Source organism: Lytechinus pictus, unplaced genomic scaffold, assembly GCF_037042905.1.
Source record: "Lytechinus pictus isolate F3 Inbred unplaced genomic scaffold, Lp3.0 scaffold_20, whole genome shotgun sequence".
Classification (NCBI taxonomy): domain Eukaryota; kingdom Metazoa; phylum Echinodermata; class Echinoidea; order Temnopleuroida; family Toxopneustidae; genus Lytechinus; species Lytechinus pictus.
Window position 1 is genome coordinate 11,606,095 of NW_026974141.1, and position 22,558 is coordinate 11,628,652.

General features: G+C 38.0%; 1 protein-coding gene across 1 annotated transcript; it reads right to left on the reverse strand.

The window, feature by feature from the left end:
- Positions 1 to 9,845: 9,845 nt before the first annotated feature.
- LOC135157888 (ufm1-specific protease 1-like) lies at positions 9,846 to 18,634 on the reverse strand. The gene is made up of 6 exons (XM_064115019.1): positions 18,369 to 18,634; positions 15,828 to 15,955; positions 14,513 to 14,722; positions 14,049 to 14,151; positions 12,854 to 12,930; positions 9,846 to 10,816 (listed from the first exon to the last, which is right to left on the reverse strand). Exons 2-6 carry the CDS (start codon positions 15,945 to 15,947, stop codon positions 10,676 to 10,678), a joined length of 651 nt encoding a protein of 216 aa, XP_063971089.1. The 5' UTR covers positions 15,948 to 15,955; positions 18,369 to 18,634; the 3' UTR covers positions 9,846 to 10,675.
- Positions 18,635 to 22,558: the final 3,924 nt, after the last annotated feature.

A 22,558-nucleotide genomic window follows, 5' to 3' on the forward strand; every position in this document is an offset into this window, starting at 1 on the left:
TCAAGCACTATACGAGTTGCAAGAAAGTAAGTTACAATTTTAAAAAGTTACAATTACAAAACAAATTAACTACAAATTCGAATTTAATCAAAGGATTTGTGTTTGAATTGGAATTGATCAAAGTTCTTTGCAACACCCCATAAGGTTAATATGAAAAACAAACATGTATTTGAGAATATGTTATTGTCCAATCAAAAGGTTGCACTAAAAAAATAAAAACAAGAAACTTCATTAAGAGGCCACGCCCACTGTGTAATTGGCCCAAAAATGACATGACCAAAGTACCTAGTCAGAGAACTCACAAACTCTCAAAGAACAATTGAAAACAGCATCTCCTTGCTGCACATGCAGAGTAATCACAATATATAAATACATTTTATCATCTATACTATCAAATAAGTTTGTTAGATTGGATTTCTTTCAGAATAGGTACCACAAGTACATACCTAAGATTTGTACTTATATCTGCTAGGATTTTTCTTTTTTTCTTCAGACAGAAACATTTCAATAGTCGTGATTGCGATTCAGTTTCAAGTTTTTATCATAATCCATCAGAATCCTTGCGATAAATTTTCAAGGATTTCATCAGCACCTTGAAAAAGAAATTCTTCATGAAAATTGACGATGCCAACAGCGTATTCAAGACTTATGTCCACTTTGACAGAGTCATAGCCAGAAGTACAAATGAATTCAAATTACAGAAATTTGGCGTCATTTGGAAACTCAAGTATGCTAGAATCAGAACAGTAAGAGATGTAATAACACAATACATTTCGGAACCCACATTGTCAATTTTCAGTACGCTGCGCAGATAAGGATTAGGTAAGAAAGAGAAAAGGATGGAGGTCATCACTGTAAGAGATTAACAAAACAGCTCAAAGCAATTACCAAAACAAGAAATCAGAACAGTAAGAGATGTAATAACAGAGGCTCCTAAATACATTTCGGAACCCACATTGTCAATTTTCAGTACACAGATAAGGGTAGGTAAGAAAGAGAAGAATGGAGGTCGTCACTGAAAGATTTACCATTTACAAAACAGTTCCAAGCAATTACCAAATGAAAAAAAGAAATCAGCACAGTAAAAGACATAACATTGGCTTCAAAATATATTTCAGGATCCACATTGTAAATTTTAAGTATACAGATAAGAGTATATAGGTAAAAAAAAGAAGAAAAGGATGGAGGTGGTCACTGAGAGATAAATCATTCCCTTTAATATCACTTTTCCATGCAAGCCCGAAAGGTTACAAATTACCACGCAAGCTAATATACATTACCATCAATAGCATGCCTGAAAAGTTTGTTAAGTGACTTTGAAATACAGCCATGCCTCTCTTCAGCCATTTTGGAGGCATCAAATGAAATTCAATCAATGCCAGAGAGACGGATTCTGCTCAGTGGTCATAGATGAAATGAGTGTTAAGGAGGATCTGCATTACGATAAAAAGAGAGACAATGTCATAGGTTTGGAGAATTTGGGGAGATTTGGAAGGACCCCCAAATCAGCCAATCAGGCACTTGTAGTAACGATACGGGGTGTAGCTTCAAACTGGAAGCAACCGCTAGGTTATTTTCTCTCATCAAATGGAATCAGTGCAGACTTATTGGAGAGGATTGTCAAAGATTGCTTGACACACATAATTTCTTTGGGATTCCATCGAGTATCATTGGTTTGTGACCAGGGCCCTAACAATAGGTCGCTCTTCAAAAATCCTTTGCGATACCTCACTCACCTTATGTAATTTTTTTTTTGTGTGTGATAACCCTCGACTCAGTCACGAAGCTATGGCACCACTTGAAGGAGGAGGCTAGGTTCAAGTACCTCTTTCTCAACAGATTAAACCAGGACTGTATTTAGAATTTGTTCTCACAAAGATTTACAGGTGGAGACGATAGGGATAATCCCTCAACCTATCATTTCCAAGCTGGGTTGAAAAAGAGTGATGATAGACATGTTGATGTTGCCAGTTGCTGGGCAGAGCTGATTACCCAACATGCAACCTCTTGTTAGGTGAAGGATGGAAGATAGCGCTTGAGTGAACACACGCACTCAAACATATCACCTAACAAAATTCAATATCATCAGGAATGGCGGATGTTTGGAAGCAGAAAAGACATGGATCACCCAGTAAAGCACAAAGTAACTCCAAAAAGAAACTTTCTTGTCAGGAGTGAATGATCTAGTGCCTGTAAAGGCAGCATCACAGCAGCAAGTCGAGACCAGTGGCTACCAGAGACAGACGTATGAGGCACCATTTGCCACCACAGATGTAGACGATACTATCTTATCTTGAGCAGCTGGCTCTGTAATTCGGAAGGTATGCCAGAAACACGGATGTATCCAATGCTTTGATATACTAGCTTCTGATAAGAAAGTTGTGGAAGGAGCAGAGGAACCTGTTCAACGATTACAAAGCAACTTTAGCAGTGTTACGAAGTAGTCAGAATATGGAGAGGGAAACGTGCTGCCGACTTGGTAGCTTTAAATGTACGTGGACCAAGCATTTTTGCTCAGAACAAGGAGAAAGAATATATCCACATTTACAGGTAGAAAGGCACGTGCGCTGGAAATTTCCAGTACCTTGCAAGTATCTACAGAAATTTGAAAGAAAGACATATCTTGGCGATTTTGGAGAACTCTCTATACCTTAGGATCTCTTCCTTTATTGGATCAAACACATAAAATATAAATAAATGAATAATTTTATAAATGGCAAGCATGTGAAGGCCAACATCAGGAAGTATGTGTTGGCATACCTTCCACCTACATGTAATATGAGTCTCTATTTGTACTGAAGAGACAGGAATTAATTTTGCTCTTGACTCTTACATCAGGATGAGAATACATTATGCATTGAAAAAAAAAACAGCCGTGAAAAGCTGTGAATGCCTAGCAGAAAGCTATTGAAAGTGACACATATACAATACATTGTGCTAAATTCGACATGGTAACATGGCGAGTAAGAATAATCTGCCTAGATCTTCCCTAGAGTTGAGGGGGCAATAAATGGGACTCATGTCCGCATCAACGGAGTGGCTTTAGGTGCGGCAGAGCAGCTCTACGTGAATCGCAAGGGCTATTATAGCAGCAAAAATGTTCACCTGACGTGTAATGCCCAGTACAAGATAACGAGCATTTCTGCTTGATAGCCAGGATCAACACATGACAGTAGGATTTGTAGGGTAAGATTGGAACAAAATTTTTATTTTATCCACTGCCATCACATAGGATTGCCTGGTTTCTTCGCATTATAAACAAAATGAAAGCTGAGACCATATTTGCTGTAGTCATGGATTGAAAAAAACCAGGTAAGAACACAAATGCTGTTGGCTTTACTTTTTTTCTTTTGCAAAGACAAAATGAAAGCCAAGTCTATACTCGGCATAGTCATGGATCAACAGGAGGAGAATTAGCTTTGACTGATAACAGACTGCAAGGAGATGCACAAAAAAAGTCAAAATAAAACATTTTGCATTTGCAAACAGCTCTACAAACCAACAAATGCAGAATACAATTTGCAAAAAATGTCAGAAATTGTTTCATTTTTCGTGCATGGATGTACCAAGGGACATTACAAGCGGTCGCAGGGGTGCAATCCTTGAATCTTGGAGAGACTAGAAGCAATGGTTTTAGAGGGCGCTTTTGAGGTGTTACGACACCTCTCTTCTCGCCTCCGTTCAATTCGAACTTAAATCTTTGGAAATCGACTTTCGCTATTATTTTTTTGTCGTATTGAAGGACTTTTACAAAGGAATATCATAGGACATTTAATACATCGTAAGTATAATTTGGATTATTGTTCCGTTTCCGAGATGTTTGCGGGGAAAGCTACGCCACTCCCTTCATTTCTTCCACAAGGTCCCAAACCCGTATTTCTACATTTAACCGACATCCGTAACGTAGACAAGAAACCACTTTCGGGAGAGGAACTTTACAAGAGTATCGTAAAGGTCGTTGAACCTGAGAAATATCTCAGGTATTCAAGAAATTTGTCACCTATTGAGAATCTACCTAAATCTCACCCGAGGATAGAGTTTCATTGATTTCAAACGGCCTTGATCTACGTGGATCTTTTGTTGCTATCCATGACGTCAATCCTTTTACGAAGGCGAGGGATGAGCATCTTACCAGGGTTGTAGTGAAAGATATCCCCCTTTTTTTAAGTGATGATGTCATCAGGAGAGATCTTGGCACGAAAGAAATACATGTAAATAAAAAAGAAGCAATGCTTCAGTCAAACAACAACAGGAACAATGCTATTCCACCTGCCCTTCAAGGCAACTGGGTCAGTTTTGGACATTAGTGCTACCATCCAGTGTCAGCAGAGATACTACATCTAGAAAGTAGGGCATCATCTTAACACAATTCATATTTTTCAATTATTTATATATTTAAACAAGAAAACTCCTTAATATATCTTTCTTCCTTATACAGATCATCAAATTTCCCTGCACTGAGGATGAAGTGAGAGAGCAACAAGTGAACTTCTTCAATGTCACACACTTCCCAAAGGTTGTCGGAGCAGTGGATGGTACACAAGTATACCTCCATGGAGCGCCACTCAGATCAGACCCGACATAAATCGTAAAAGAAGATATTACAAAAACGTGCAGTTATTAAGTGACTACAAGTACAGAAAAACAAATTGTGCAGCTCGTTGGCCAGGAAGTACTCACGACAGTCGCATACTCCAGGATAGTTTGAAGAAAATTTACAATTGAGTTTCAGAATGAATGAGAAATGTCGAGTGGTCAACATCTCTAGTGAACAAGGTTTTGCAGACAAGATTCTCATGCGCCACTTCTGGCTACAAGCTCCGTGTCCAACAGTACTTTCCACTGCCATCAGAAAGGATGTCATTTATCACCTGTTTTAGCATTATTTTTCTTTGCAAAAATCAAAATGAAAGCAGAGTCTATACCTGTCATAGCCATGGATCGATGGAAAGAGAAGGAGGCCAAATGGTGTCAGCTTTCCTTGTCAACCGAGGGGTTTGTCAAGTTCAGGTTTGTCAGCGATGATCGCGACTGGGGAAAGTTTAAAAGATATGACTACTGATGTAAATCTATCTTGCTTTATTACACTCCAGTTTGATCATCACCAATTTTTGACACGTTTTATCACATGGGCCAAGACATTCCGACCTAAATATTCAAGGCTGAATAAGCTGTACTTGAGCCAGAGTTGTTGGTGTTCCTTCTTTGCTGTTGACTGCTACTTTTACACCAGCCATCGAAGATGATGTTTTATCTATTCTTTACATATCACCCCAATTTGTATGTGGCTCTCCTGATCGGCAGGATATTTTTATCAATTTTTCTAATCTACAAGCAAAGGCTGAATCTTTGAATATCGTAATCATTTTCCCAATGCAGGATGGAGAACAATGCAATCACTTCTCCGTCAAGGTGGCATGTCCAACGACAGAGAATACGATCATCCTTGAGCAGAGTTGGCCCAGCAGGAGTAGCGATTCGTCGGGGTACATGTACAATACAGATAAAGAGATATTCTGTGTCAGGAGCAACATGCTGCTCTCTGTTTCTTGGTTCTTATAGGTATTATGCAGAGAGGGAAAGTATTTCTTAATGCCTCTTGACAAAAGAGATGAGAGGGTATGTCTTACATGTATTGAGGATTTTTCAAATCGCTGCCAACTTTTAATTTTGAGGGTCCAGAGAAGATTCGAAGAAGCGCAAGGGCCTGTTACCATTGCCAACTGTATTCACGACTAACACTGTGCTGGAAAATGTAAACCGTCTCGGGACAAGAAAACTCAGAACAGTTAATGAACTCTCAACATATTTGTATACATACAGATCTGTGCAACAAAGGGAAATAGTTCCTCGGATCTCGGGACCTTAAAAGGGGCACCGTATATAATTACACTGAAATTCACCTTTGTTTCCTTGATTACATTGTGTTGGAAATTCATAATCGCTTTCCCAATGCAGGATGGGAAACATTGCAATCACTCCTCAGTCACGGTGGCATCATGACTTGTATCGTAAACAACTACTGTGTTTTCCAACAGTTAATATTTGAATTCGAAAAATTGAAAAGTTAAGAAGATACGACTACTGATGGAAATCTATCTCGCTTTTATATCTTTTATATAAGATCCTCTATCTTTATTTCACTTGTTTGATTTTCACCAATTTTTGACACGTTTTTTCACCTGGGCCATGACATTCCGACCTAAATATTCAAGGCTGAATAAGCTGTACTTAAGCCAGAGTTGTTGGTGTTCCTTTTCTATTGCTATCTGCTACTTTTACACCAGCCATCAAAGATGATGTTTTATCTATTCTTTACATATCACTCCGATTTGTTTATGGCTCTCCTGATCGCCAGGATATTTCTTTCAATTTTTCTAGTCTTCAAGCAAAGGCTGAATCTTTGAATATCGTAATCGCTGCACTCGTGCCAGAATTGTTGGTGTTCCTTTTTTGCTGTTGACTGCAACTGTTACACCAGCAATCAAAGATGAAGTATTATCTATTCTTTACATATCACTCCAATTCGTTTGTGGCTCTCCTGATCGCCAGGATATTTTTATCAATTTTTCTAGTCTTCAGGCAAAGGCTGAATCTTTGAATATCATAAATCATTTTCCCAATGCAGGATGGAGAACAATGCAATCACTTGATCTCCCTCAAGGTGGCATCTACATCCAAGACAGAGAGTATGATCATCCTTGAGCAGAGACTACCCAGCAGGAGTAGAAAAAAACGTTGGGGTACAACAATACAGACTTTAACTAGATCTACCAATTGTAGAACTAGGGACTAACAAAGTTAATCCGACTCTCATCCTAAAACTTAAAGAGTCACTCATTTGAACAAGACAGACGCCGTGAAGAGAATGTCAAAATATGAAAAGTGAAACCAGGGCCCTGTCTTACAAAGAGTTATGATTGAACCAATCAACCTCAACTACATGGAAATCCATCAATATCATATTTTTTTCTTCAGAAAATTTGCACAAAGAGAAGCAAACTGAATTGTCAAGAAAACGATGGATGAATGAATATACATCATATCTAGAAAATAATTTGAATAAAAATGAATTTTAGATGTTGATGTTGCTGACTTTCCATAGTTGTGGTTGATTGGATCAATCGCAACTCTTTGTAAGACGAGGCCCAGACATACGCTAGAAACGATACCCCCAATAAGAAGAGGTATTATGCCATCATTCTGAATAAAATCAAAAACAAACAATTGGATCAGGGTTCCCACAGAAATTGGAAAACAGAATTCCATGACTTTTGCATGACTAATTTGCTGCTTTCCATGACTTCCCGGGAGTTATGTAGAATTTGGGATGTCACAAAACTGAGAAAAATTGAAATCATGAACACCAATTATAATAGCAGAGTATGATCACAGAGTATGAGAGTTGCTAGACATGACAAACTGGAAAGCTGCCATAGCCAAGAGGTAAATGCAATTCCATGACTTTTCCATGACTTCACAAATTTTTCAAATTCCCTGACTTTCCATGACCACAAATTTTCCCCAGATTTTCCATGACTGTGGGAACCCTGTGGATACTCCTTATCATGCTTCCCAATAGACAGTGTAAAAGAGAGTGGTAAAAATAAGACATGAACAGGCACCAGATGAGGATTAAGAGGGCTATAATAATGTCCCTAGTAAGAAATATAAAAGCTGCCTAGGACGGAAATTTGAAGATGGCACACTCAACGGAATTCTTCTTGGAGATTCAGGCTACCCTTTGCATCCTTGGCTACCAACCCCGGTTCTCAACCCAGACTAATGCAGAACATGCCTACAACAGGTAACAGTCTACCGCTTCGGGCCAGGAAGGGTAAGATCAGACTTAAGGACTGCTCATATAAAAGGAGAGATCGGTTTACACTTCTAGATATGATGTACTAGATTATATTGTGTTGGAATTTCATAATCGTTTTCCCCATCACTCCATCAAGGATGCATCTACGTCCAACAACACTGAGTACAATCCTTGAGCAAAGCCGACCCAGCAGGAGTAGCGATTCATTGGTGTACAACAATACAGAATTTAACTAGATCTACTGATTGTAGAACTAGAATGAGAACTAGGGACTAACAAAGTTAATCTGACTCTCATCCTAAAACTTCAAGAGTCACTCATTTGAACAAGACAGACACCATGAAGAGTGTAAAGTGTATTAAAAGAGAGTTGTAGAAATAAGACATGAAACAGGCTCCAGATGAGAGGGATATGATGTCCCTAGTTAGAAATAGAAAAGCTGCCTAAGACATAGATTTGAAGCTGGCACGCTCAAAGGAATTATCCTGGGGGACTCGGGCTATCCTTAGCATCCTTGGCTACCAACCGCAGTTTTCAACCCACAGACTACTGCAGAACATGCCTACAACAGGTAATAGTCTACTGCTTCGGGCATTCTCAGGCCAGGAAGGGTAAGATCATGACTTTGCCATATGGGGAAAAGGGTGAAATATACAGAGCATTACACAAGGCCATGTTGATGAACAACTCTATACTGGATAAGCAGCCATTGTGTTAAAGTCCCCTGAGTCTTTAAGTAAAACCCTTGAATGTCAAATAAAGAGACAAGAAACAGGCACTAGATGAGGATTGAGAGGGCTATGATGCCCCTAGTAAGAAATAGAAAAGCTGCCTAAAACGGAAATTTGAAGCTGGCCCACTCAACGGAATCCTTCTTGGAGACTCTGGATATCCTTTGCATCTTGGCTACCAACCCCAGTTCTCAGCCCACAGACTAACACAGAACATGCCTACAACAGGTAATAGTCTCCTGCTTCGGGCATTCTCAGGCCAGGAAGGGTTAAGATCATGACTTTGCCATATGGGGAAAAGGGTGGAATGTACAGAGCATTACACGAGACCATGAACTCATGTTGATGAACACAATACTGGACGAGGAAGGATTACATGTACATGCAAGTACTACAAAGAACTTGCGAAACTCTTTACTTGAATGCCAGAAACTGCCCCCCAGTTTCTGTCCTGGCATCACATCCAATAATTGAGCCGGCTCTTCCGGACGAGGAATTCTCCTCCTCCGAGGGGAAAGTGAGGATACTGTGAATATAACCCCACCTTCAGAAAACTGTTATGTTATTATATGGGAGTAGACATTTAAAAATTTGACATTTTCATTTGCATCTGAATTAGGTAAGAGTTTTAAAATGAACAAAAACTGTAAAGGGAAACTTTTGTATCCTTTACCTTCTTTGATTATGTTTGATGTTTTTATATGAATTTATGTAAAATGAAGATATACAGATGATTAAGTAATGCTATTGAAAGAAAATTTTAAAAAACATGAGAAAACATCTAAAGTATTTAAGACAATGGGTATGTGTATCTACTGCTTGACTGGATTCACAACTAGGGCTCCACAACACAAAGGTGAGATGAATGGGTACCTGGCAGGAATTTATTCCTTGAAATACCACCACGCTGTAAAAGGCTGCGGGGCTAAAGCCAGGGTAATAATATCCAAGTCCTTTGGAAGCGCATAGGGACATTATGACATAATGTGATTACACTATACAAGAACTGTATTATTATTATTATTTTGTTCAGAGCATTGATCAGAAACCAATCAGAAGTGTTCTTTCATAAACCTTTGTGTTAGGTATCCCGGGCTCCTGTAACATAAAGTGTAGCGATTCATCATGGGGCCAATCTCTACGGTTGATTACACTGATTGTATGATCAATATCATCCTCATCATCAATCGCTAAGCTTTATGTTACCGGCCCTTGATCACACTTATTTGGAAGTTTTCACAAGGGAGTTTGTCATCTCTCTGGTGCCTGACTGGACTGTAGAAGGCACAGGTTGGAGGACCTTACCCCAAGAGATATTACGCATTTAGCAACTCAAGCAGAAGTTTTATCAAGTTGCTATCTCTCCTGCAAACTACTTAACTGTCGAAGGCATGTTGAACCATGAGAGACAAGCATCACAGCCATCCATCAACCATCGTGCAGAAGTTTGGCTCAATCCTCATCTCCAAGCAAGGACACTAATGTACTGTGGAAGGTACAGCTTGTTGAACCATTAAAAAAGAACCTCTAACTCGTCCATCAAGCAGAATTTATAGATCCTCATCTCTCGGGGGCAATACTGAACTGCAGAAGGCATAGATTGTACAAGGAGCTTACCATGACAGACATTGCATAGCCATTCATCAAGCTGGAGTGTTGCGTGATCCTGTTGAGTTGAACATCAAAGCCATCCATCTTGCAGTTTTGCTAGATCGTCATCCCTCAGGCAAGGACAATACTGTACTGTGGAAGGTACAGCTTGTTGAGCCATTCAAGATCAACATCCATCATACAGAAGTTTTGCTAGATCATCATCCCTCACCTACTAAACTGTAGAAGGTAAAGCTTGTTGAACTACTGTATAAGATACAAACTTCACAGTCATCCATTATACAGGAGTTTGGCGTGACCATATATCCGCCTCACAGCTGAAGTGTAGAAGGTACAGCTTGTTGAACCATGATCCAAACATCACAGCCATCCATCGAAAATCGTGCATAAGCTTAGCTCGATCATCATCTCTCTGAGGCAACACTGAACTGCAGAAGGCATAGATTGCACAAGGACCTTACCATCAGAGACTCTACACAGCCATCCATCCAGCAGAAGTCTTGCTAGATCATCATCTGTCCGAGACACTACTGAACTGCGGAAGGCAGAGATTGTAGAAAGAGCTTGCCATGAATGAATCACTTGGTTTCCAGGACACCCATTCCTTCTTGATGAGTTCCTCTACCGTTGCATGACCAGTGAAGTGAGGATCCTACATGTATGAAGAGCAAGATAGGGATTACATGGTTAACTTCGCCTACATGTGTAAATTTATTCTTGTGGGGCCACAGAAATCTGGGCTCCGTAACACAAAGATTAGCCATCAATCGCTAATGAACTGACCAATCAATATCAATGTTACATGCGCATTAGGTTTTAAATACTGACCAGGGACCAATCAATGCAGTTCTTTCAAATTTGCAATTCATCGCAAACCTTTGTGTTACGGAGCCCTGTTCGATTTAGAAGAAGTATGTAACAGGTTCTGCATAATCTTGTCTAAAAACTTCTTTTGACTTAGGCGAATATAATAATAATAATAATTGCACATTTATTATGCGCAATTTCTATATGTATATACTCAACTGCGCATTAAAATAATGTTATTTATATTCATTACCCCGGCTATAGCCGTGCTGCCTACAAGCTCTCTGGCATTCAAGGAATTTCTTCCTGCCGGGTACCCATTCACCTCACCTGGGTTGAGTGCAGCACAATGTGGATAAAGTTCTTGCTGAAGGAAAACACGCTATGGCTGGGATTCGAACCCATGTCCCTCAGATTGAAAGACGAGAGTCATAACCACTAGACCACAACGCCCACACAATGTGTGACTTATATATGGAAAGTCAACTTACTTATGCACAGAAGAATATTCAGTGTGAACTTAATAGCTCACACTGTCATTAAGTAAGGACATTTAATAAACCTACAAGGGTGTTGCAGGAAACTTATTTGCAATCTATTGCAAATATCAATGGCAACTTTGCAAAGTCTGATAAATCATTTAAACTATAGTAGGCGACTTAATACTTTCTGTTGCTCATTTGACAAACTACAAAATAACAAGTAGATGAAGTGGAACGTTGACCATCTGGACAGGAGACTAAATAGGATTCAGACCAAATGATTATTAGACCAATGAATGGCTTAACCAATGGTTCCATGACATTTGCTTCGATGAAAATTATGCATGTTGAACCAAACATAAAATCTAACATCTAAAACTAATAACCCCTAATCACCTGGACGTCACGTGGACATCAATAAGGTACAAAGCCACGGTACTTTGAAGGGTGTGAAAGAAGCGATTTACATCAGGGCATTCTAAACCTTCTCTCAATAGGGACGGAGGGCGATACAAGCTTCCTAACGTCTATGACCCAATTATCGATTGCTACGTCACCAGTTCGAATCAGGTCACTTCTGTCATTGCTGAGGAAGGCTACAGTTAGCAGCCGAAAATTTCGAGGTAATTTGAATTTTTTCTTTGTGTTGAGATAAAAAGTTTCAACTTTACGTTATTTTCAACCGACACAGATGAACTTTCATGATCTTAAACCCTAATGATTATGTTAACATTATTCTGAACCAAAAACTCTATAAAGTACAAAATAATAAGTAGATGAAGTGGATCTCTGACCATCCTTGCAGGAGAATCAAATAGAGTTGAGACTAAGTGCATTTTCAGTAAAAGTTTTAGATGATCTTGGAATTAGACCAGCTTCTTTTATACCAATTGGCTGTAGAGTACCAAAGTGTGACGTCATATTGTGACAACAAACCGGCTGGTTCTAAACTAAGTCGCAGCTGCACGATCGTCTACACACATTTGTATTTGCAAAAATTGTGATGTGTTTTGTCCCTGGTTGTTACCATCATTCTGAGAGTCATAACAGGGCGCCATTGATGTCTTCAGTCATTCCACCAATCTTTCATTTGAGTTGTTTAAGTTTCCTTCAGGTTTAAAGGCATAAAGTTAACGTTATAGACATATGTAAATAAAGCTGTTCGTAAGTTAAGAGCTACTTTAAGAATGACTGGTGATCCTTTCTTATGGTAAATGGTATAATAAATTGGCGATGGTTCAGCGCGTAAGAAAGGATCACCAGTCGTTCTTAAAGTCTCTTCTAACTTACGAACAGCTTTATTAAACGGCTCCCAGGTTCATTTGTTTAGAACCAGGCCGCCATGACACCATGGCAACTGACGTCATCACTTTGGTACTCTATAAACCAAATTGACTTACCAAGATAAGGAGATATGAACGTGAAGCGCCAAGATGAACACCAAAGATTCCTTTTGAAGATGCATCACTGTCTCCACCTATAAAACATAAACAATGAAATTGTTAGGAACAATCAATATTGTTCTCTGTCTTAATATCTGGGGTGTCTCTGTCTTAATATCTGGGGTGTCCCTGTCTCCGTCTGTTTCTTCTGAGGTGGTTTCCAACCCAACAATGCCATAATTCATTCCAAAAATTTGGCATTAGTAAGTAATACAAAGACAGGCAGAGAAGTATGAATTTTTTAATTATTTGATTCATGTCATTTCTACAATGAGAAAAAAAAACTTGACCGTCACAAATTCCCAATTTCAAGAAAAAATGTCATGAACACAATCATATATCATAATCCTACAAGGGTTGCATTAAAATCCATTTCAAAACACCTTTCAGTAATTTACATTATAATTGTGTTATAAACACAATTAAGTATCAATTCTCAAGTTAATTTCATTGGAAAGGGATTAGCGAATATGTTTACTATTAAACTCATGTAGGATGATGACATCATTAATATCTGGATTAATCTTGAAAAGTTTTACCTGGCTAATTTAACCTAAATTTTTGTCTGAATTAATTCCCAAGTGACGATCCTAACCTGAGTTTCAACCTCATTGAGCATTAGGAACAGCTTTATTTCGGCTTCGATCTTGATTTCATCGTTCAAATTCTCAGATCTAGGGTCTCACTTTGCTGTATATTCTTTTGAATGTGTGCTGAAATTAGCGATTACAACTGGCAAACACGTAGTTAACATTGTTGCTGCCCTCTACGTACGTTTGGCGAAATTTGACTAAGAATTTGAATGGAGACGTTGCGATTAGAGCCAAAATAAGGTCGTTTCCTAAGCTTGATGGGGCTGAAATTCATGTTAAGGATCGAATAAGTTAGCTTATTTGGGAGTAAATATGAGCTCAGTTCACACATGGAGGTAAAAAGTAACATTATCTTGCTGTTTATTTGATATTTTTCCAAGACTTATTATCGCTTCCGATCTCTGCTGTTTTGGCTCTCAACCCAAACCGGCTTGACCCGGCAGAAATTCCCCCTAACTCTCCGGGTTCCAAGTTCCAGCCCGGCTCAGCTCCCAGCATTAGTAACACGTAAGTTTTTTTTGTGTGTGTGAAACAGGGGTCCAGATATAAAGTTTACTTACCCATCATAATAGCTGTGCCTAGTGTCTTGAAATGTTTAACCAGATCAGGAACTATGCCAGGAATGTCACTGCCAGAACTAAGATGGATGATCTTTCCACTAACCTGAAAAGGGGGCATAAAACGAAAAAGAAAAAAAATATTTTTCAGATGAACTTTCCTATTCCACTCATTGGTACTATAAAGGTATTAAAAAATTTATGGGAAGATGGAAATATTGATAACTTTGCTTTCAAGAATATAAAAAATAAAAACATTCACCATAAAGCCTTCATGATTCTTATAATAACCACAATTGAAATGAGGACAGTATTTCATTATCCAGGCTTAGAATTGCTATATGTTACAATGAATGTAACAGTACGTTCTGTGAGGAAAAATAGATATCTTGGAAATTTCCATGTATTTGGCACAGTGAAGAATTGAAAATCCTTTTACATCTATTGAAATTACAGTTACAACTCACATCATGAAAGAAATCCAGACATAGAGAAACCTCGAATGAGCCGATCCACTCCCTCGACCCGACAAAGCTCTCCGGTTTGTCCTCCATAGCAACCAAAGCCTCTTGGATCTCTCTCAAGGTTGGTTCGTCACCACGGCAACCCGTCACCCCCTTGGCGATGCGGATGTGAGAGCAGAGAGATTGGAGGGTGCGGTATCCACAGCCCCATCCCTATAGAAAGGAAATCATGTGAGAAAAAGGCTGGAAATGAACATGAATTGAGGGAATAATTTTCCCGGGGGCGTTTCATGAAAAGACTTGTCGGACGTTTTATCCGACAAGTCCCATTTTATCCGACAGTTACCATAGGAACAGTGCCTCTCAGCCAATCAAAATCATGGAAAGATGTCAGATCTGACAACTTGTCGGATGAAAATATTGATGAAACGCTCCCCTGGTTTTGCATTGCAATTTAATTTGCTCAACATTTTTCAAAGACTGCTACACCCAAATTTCACTTGTGCAGCAATTTTTTTTTTACATAGGCCTGTACAGAGCATACGTAAAAGCTTTCTTTTTACAACCAGGAAAGCTAATCAAATTTAGAATAAAATTATTCCTTGGACTATATAACATTATTATAAATGAAACTTTTATCAAGATTTGTTTTGCTAAAAAAAACATAGTATAACACCATTAATCAAATGATGATGGTGAGATTTGTCCACACAACTTGAAATAACATTTATAATTGAACACTTAAAAATAAATGGGGTTATTGTTTTTTACATACACTACAGAAAAAAATGCTGCTAAACACCATATCTGAAGGAGACTTTCCTGGTCAAAAATATGCTCTCAGTATATACTTCTTCAAAACAATAAAAGGCCATTTATTTTATTCATTCAGATTTACATAAATGTTTTGAATCCAAGAAAAATAGCAATTTATGGGGCTCTTTTACCAACTTTTGTGTCAATATAACAGGGGTGTGAGTGGTCACAAATAAAAAAATCTGAAAAAAGCTGAAGAGTGTTGAAAAAGTCTGAAATAGAAAGAGCTCCCATAATTTCTGTACAGAGGAAAGCCAAAATTAAGCTGAAATTAAGCTAAAAATCAAAACAAAAAAATCTGAACTCTCACACCCCTGATATAAGAGGGGTATTTTTTAAAGGCCAAAATAAAATACAATGCCAAACAAACACAATGCAGCCTCTCAAGTGCTATGCATTGTAATTTTTAATAAAAGCCATTAATGAATTGAACTGAATTTCCAAGATATGTATTCCCACATTTACCCTGATCATTTTCTTTTTTATTGTAGCTTATATTTACCTGATCTTTAAAACCATCACAAGCATAGTGGTAGTACAGGTAGCTACCCCTGACAAAGAACGACTCCCCACCAGCCTCTGGACTCGGAACACTGGTGTGTACATCAGATAAGAGAGCCATGCTCAAACCTTTTGGAGAGAAAGGGGGGGGGGGAGATCAGGATATGTTTCATTCAGGATGCAAGTAGTCAATGATTTAACTCATTTGTTTTGAGTTGATAAGATGCCAGAACGTACTTTATTGCATTATTTTTCCATTGCTATCTTTATTATTTTGTTAAACAAAATTTATCTGTGACGTTATCAGCTATATATAAGTCTCAAGCATCAGATTAAAATGATCGTTGTAAATAATAAATATAATCACACTTAAGAATTCTAGCTAAAACACAGGAATTGTTTACTATTGACTTTATAAATACACGTCATTTGAGCAATTTTTGGTTTGACATGTATGCACTTACATAAATAATCACATAAGTTAGATCTAGGCCTGCCCTTGACCCAATGTTGTCATGGTTGTTTAATTTCATAATAGATCTAACAGTGTAACTTTACCCTAGCGACTAGCGTCACATTGGTCTAAAAAAGTGGTTCAGGTCTAAGACATCATAGTAAAAAGTCAGTGAGCGGCTCAGTTAAAAACAACTAGCACATCAATGATGTGGAGCTCATCCAACATCTCACAACGAAATTTAACACAATTTTAATTTCAGCCCAGTTGACAATGTAGTGAATTATATTGGTGACATAAATTGAGGATATAGAATTGAAATTGATGAAGAAATTATGACATAGAAGCATTTTTTGTGATCTATGAATAAATTTCATATAAATTAAGCATATAAATAACTTTCTAGTCAAAATTTCTAATAACTCTGTGTAGAACCTTGGTGAACCTCATGTAGCTCTCAGATGGAACAAAACTAATCAAAATCAATCAACAAATAAATACCCCCAGTAAGTAATTTTTGTGAGTTTTGGAAATATGAGTAAATTAGCATATTTAATGAATTTCAAAATTCTGTGTTGAAATTTTGTATCGCCACCTCGAGCTATCATATAAAGCAAACAAAATTGAAATTGATCAACAAATGAAGAAAAATTTTTTTTTTTTGTGATTTATGAATAAATTTTGCATAAATTTTGCATAAATTAGCATAAATAATTTTCCAGACAAAATCTAAAAATTTTGTGTACAATTTTGGTGAACCTCATGCAGCTCTACCAGATGGAAGAAAAAAAATCAAAATCTGTCAACAAATAAAGAAGCATTTTCTGTGATTTATGAATAAATTTTGCATAAATTAGAATAAATAATTTTCTACTGAAAATTTCAAAATTCTGTGTAGAAGTTTGGTGAACCTCATGAAGTTCCACCAGATGGAAGAAAAAAAATCAAAATCTGTCAACAAATAAAGAGGCATTTTCTGTGATTTCTGAATAAATTCCGCATAAATTAGCATAAATAATTTTCTACTGAAAATTTCAAAATTCTGTGAAGAAGTTTGGTGAACCTCATGAAGTTCTACCAGATGAAAGAAAAAAAATCATAATCGGTGAACAATTAAAGAAGAGCATTTTATGTGAATTTTTAAAAATATGAATAAATTAATTTTGCATAAATTAGCATAAAAATTGTTCTAGTCAAAATTTCGAAAATCTGTGTAGAAGTTTGGTGAACCTCATGAAGCTCTACCAGATGGAAGAAAAAAAATCAATAAAGAAGAAACATGCATATCCTGTTCTGGTCAAAATTTCACAATTCTGTGTAGAGGTTTGGTGAACCTCATCATGAAGCTCTACCAGATGGAAGCAAAAAATTCAAAATCGGTCAACAAATAAAGAAGAAACATTTTTTGTGAATTTTGAACATGTGCATAAATTAGCATATTTAATGAATTTCAAAATTCTGTTTAGAAGTTTTGAATCCCCCACTTATTAGTGCTATCATATAAGCAAACAGAATTGAAATCAGACTTGAAATGGCCAAGAAGTAGCATTTTGAAATTGTGGACGGAGAGGACAGACGCCAAGCTCATTGACCCTTCGGGCCGGATGAGCTAAAAATTACATTGCAAATTTATCATGAAAAAAAGGTCATCAGTCCAAAATGGAAGCCATTTCGCTACCAAAAAAACTTATCTAGCCAGCGCTCCCTCTCCCACCACATCAGTACTATATATATATACTGATGTGATGGAGTGGGAGGGGGAGCGCTGGCTGTACGTGGCTTTGGCTAGTCAAGTGTAAGTACCGTACTACACTACTAGTACTACACTACCATGACTACAGAATTCAGAAATAATTAAAGGACTTCTCCTGGAGATTTTCCAGTCTTCAGCTTCAGGACTTTACTTCTGGTAATTGATGATTATAATCTAGACAGTTTAACCCCCCTCCCCCTATATCCACCACGTCTAATAATAGTTGCCTGTGTCAATTTTTAAAGATAAGCATCAATACAACACACAGCTCACAGTATAACTATGAGTAGAGTCTACTCACAGGCGCCACTGTACGCCTAAACCACGATAATCACCAACAGCTGCTTGCACTCCAGCTCCGCCTGCGTTGCTGGCGTCTGGCCGGACTCGATACCGTATGGTGCCCGGAGCCGAGGCGGAGAAGCTGATTGAGATTGTGAGACAAAAACACCCTAAACCTTGGCTTAATTTGGGGGCTTAGGCTAGTTCAACGAAGTTGGGTCCTGAACCTTGGATGAAAGAACATTCATAAGCATTCCGTACATGATTTAATTCATCAGCTTGGATCAGAATATGAATACGGTAGTCTCATCTGCTTCGATTCTCGGGCGTTGACCGATGATGATACGGTAATGCAAAATGCGCGATATCGATATGATATGAAATTTGTCATTAAAAATTTGGCCGGCCGGCCGGCTAGGCTAGCTGCGCGCGCCGCGGTCACGTGGCATTTGCGCGGTAAACCGGCGCCGACGCAACCGGTACCGCGCGCGGGCGGCATGGCTACGTACTTACGCCGCAGTACAGTTATAAAGTATCAAAAGCGGACCAAAAGACGTTTAATTTCTCGGGCCCAAGATTCCAATCTCTCTCACTCCCTCTTCATCTCTCACTTTCTTTTCAGTACAGCCCCCCAGGACCAAAATCCAGTTAAAACCAATTAGGGCAAAACCAATTGAAACCAGTTGGCCAACTGGTTTCAATAGGGAAATTGGAACAACTGGTTCCAATTGAAAACCAGTTGCCAATTGGTTCCAGTTAAAAACCAATTGAAAACCAGTTGCCAATTGGTTCCAGTTAAAACCAATTGGGCAACTGGAACCAGTTGGCAATTGTTGTCAATTGGTTCCAGTTGTTCCAATTTCCCTATTAAAACCAATTGAATCCAATTGGAGGCAACTGGTTTCAATTGGTTCCAGTTGAAACCAATTGGAGGCAACTGGTTTCAACTGGAACCAGTTGAAACCAATTGGTTTCCAACTGGATCCAATTGGAACTTCCAGTTGGAACGAACTTAATTAGTTACAAATTAATTAGCATTTGCAGTAACTATTTATCATGCCAACACAGAAGCAGTGTTATATGTCTATTAATACCAATGTAAAGGGCATTGATAAAATACAGACTTTCATGTATATATATTTATATGGAAGATCTTCAAATATATGTACTTTTATTTGATGTAATTTGGTAACAGTTAGTGGTGTACTAATTATCCTTTAATCTGTTTTAATTATAATCTATAACATTTATGAACATGGTTTTCACTGCTAAGTATTCTAAATACTAATCTTTAAAAAGTGTGGTACTTGAAATTGTAAAGAATTAAATAGATACATTGTTAATGATGATTAATCTCATAAAACATTAATCTGTGCACACTGGCAAATAATATGCAAATTAACTGGTTTCAATTGGATCCAGTTGGGTAACTGGAAAATTTCCAATTGGAAACCAATTGGAAATAATTTCCAGTTACCCAACTGGTTCCAATTAGAATTCATTTCCAGTTACCCATCTTTCCAGTTAGAAGTCATCTCAGTTACCCAATTGGTACCAGTTAGGATTTCCAGTTACACAACTGAATGGTTCAAGTTAGGATTTCCAGTTACCCAACTGGTTCCAGTTAGAAATCATTTCCAGTTGGAAGTCATTTCCAGTTACCCAACTGGTTCCAGTTAGGATTTCCAGTTGCCCAACTGGTTCCAGTTAGAAATCATTTCCAATTGGAAGTCATTTCCAGTTACCCAACTGGTTCCAGTTAGGATTTCCAGTTGCCCAACTGGTTCCAGTTGGGATTTCCAGTTACTCAACTGGTTCCAGTAAGAAATCATTTCCAATTGGAAGTCATTTCCAGTTACCCAACTGGTTCCAGTTAGGATTTCCAGTTGCCCAACTGGTTCCAGTTGGGATTTCCAGTTACTCAACTGGTTCCAGTTAGAAATCATTTCCAGTTGGAAGTCATTTCCAGTTACCCAACTGGTTCCAGTTAGGATTTCCAGTTGCCCAACTGGTTCCAGTTAGAAATCATTTCCAATTGGAAGTCATTTCCAGTTACCCAACTGGTTCCAGTTAGGATTTCCAGTTGCCCAACTGGTTCCAGTTGGGATTTCCAGTTACTCAACTGGTTCCAGTAAGAAATCATTTCCAATTGGAAGTCATTTCCAGTTACCCAACTGGTTCCAGTTAGGATTTCCAGTTGCCCAACTTGTTCCAGTTGGGATTTCCAGTTACTCAACTGGTTCCAGTTAGAAATCATTCCCAATTGGAAGTCATTTCCAGTTACCCAACTGGTTCCAGTTAGGATTTCCAGTTGCCCAACTGGTTTCAATTGGTTTCAACTGGAAATTGTTAAATTCCAGTTAAAACCAATTGAAACCAGTTGAAACCAATTGAAACCAATTGAAACCAGTTGGAAATCCAACTGGTTTCAATTGGATTTTGGTCCTGGGCCCTTAACCTTATGCCCCAGAGGCGGCGGAAGCGGGGGGGGGGGGGGAGGATGGGTCCTGTCCCCCCCTAAATTTGAGGTGGGGGGACAGACCCCCCCCCCCTTAAATTTCGGTTGATAACCTTTTTTTTTTTGCTTGTCCAATTTTCATTTCTAGGTCCCCCCTAAAATTTTGGTTGATAACCAATTTTTTACCTGTGTCCATCCCTGAATTTCATGGACCCCCCTAAATTTTTTGGCTTAATTCCGCCGCCAATGCCCCACCTCACGCCCCGTCGTACGCCCTCCCTCTCCAAAGTACACCTCCCGATATGATACTAATGATATGATGACGACGATGATGATGAGGGATGATGATTATGATCGTGCTGATGATGATAGTGATGATGAGGACGATAGTGATGATGATAGTGATGATGATAGTGATAATGATGATGATGATAATGATGATGGTGATGATCGAGGAAGATAATTTTGTTGATGGTGATGATATTTATGATGGTGATCGATATTACAATAATTATGATGATGATGACAGTGGAAATGTTGATGATAATAATGACAATGATTGTGTTGATGATGATAATGATGAAGATTATGATAATGATGAAGATTATCATGATGATTATCATGTTGACTTTATATAAATTCAATAATTCAAAACACAGCACAACACTTTACAAAAATCTGTTATCATAATTCTTATACTATGTTAGTTTATTTCTCAAATCTTTATGAGCATTGAATGTAAAAATCAAGACAGATAACCACATCGGCATGAACAAACACAACCAAAATCACATTATACAACAGGAAATCAAGAAAAAAAGAACTAGGCTTACACCGATGTTCCGTGATTTTAGCGAGCTTTGTTATCACATAACCAAACGTTGTGTGGAAATACACCTACACCCCTTTAAATCTCCAAATATTCTCATCCATTCAGATGATAATTTATGGGAAAAAATCATCAGCAGGCAATTATCCCAGGCAATTCTATGAAGGGTCTGGCCATATAATCGCACAAACCAACCTTCAAATGACATTGCCATAGATATTTTAGCTATTGCTAAACCAATTTCCTCATACAAACAGCGTTGTTATTGTTATAATGTTGTTATTTTCATTCCAGGGGCCCGTAACACAAGGCTTAGCAACGATCGTAGAACATTTTTCTACGATTGATTCCATTTACTACAATGTACAATCAATAGTGAAAATCAAGCGTACGATTAATCGCTAACCTTTGTGTTACGGGACCCAGATGACAAATAAACTGAACACCCAAAGGTCCGACTCCCTCACTACTGAACATTCTTTTTTTACGCAAACATAATTATACATTTATAGTACTTTTCTCTTAAGTAGAAATTTAGTCTAGTCCACCAAAGATGTAAACATCATATTAATTATACATTGGGAGATGCAATACGTGTAAGCTTCATCGCATAATTTACAATAGACAATACAATTAAATACTAAACAATATAAGGAATATCCATCACCAAGTCATTGAATAAATCAATTACGGTTGAAGCAGGATCTAGTTTGTAATATATTGGTATTCATGGTCGAAGCAAGGTATCATATATTTTGCACCCTTAGAGGTTTTCACCTTACCTGCTGAAAGTAATAATCTAAATATTTTCTGCTTAACCTTATAACATATACTTACAATATACACTTCATTTGTTATCATCCTCATTTGGAGACTGCTTGCTATAAAATACGGCAAGTTTAAAAAATGCTATTCTTTTGAAACAGAAACAGATATTAATCAAATAATGCATTTCT

Bases quoted from the DNA above. Each gene is read 5' to 3' on its own strand.
- LOC135157888 (XM_064115019.1), bottom strand. From the start codon at position 15,947: ATGGCTCTCTTATCTGATGTACACACCAGTGTTCCGAGTCCAGAGGCT. The intron at 14,723-15,827 runs GTAAATATAAGC...TCCTTTCTATAG, and splicing joins GTGATGGTTTTAAAGATCAG to GGATGGGGCTGTGGATACCG. The intron at 14,152-14,512 runs GTGAGTTGTAAC...CCCCCTTTTCAG, and splicing joins GTCTGGATTTCTTTCATGAT to GTTAGTGGAAAGATCATCCA.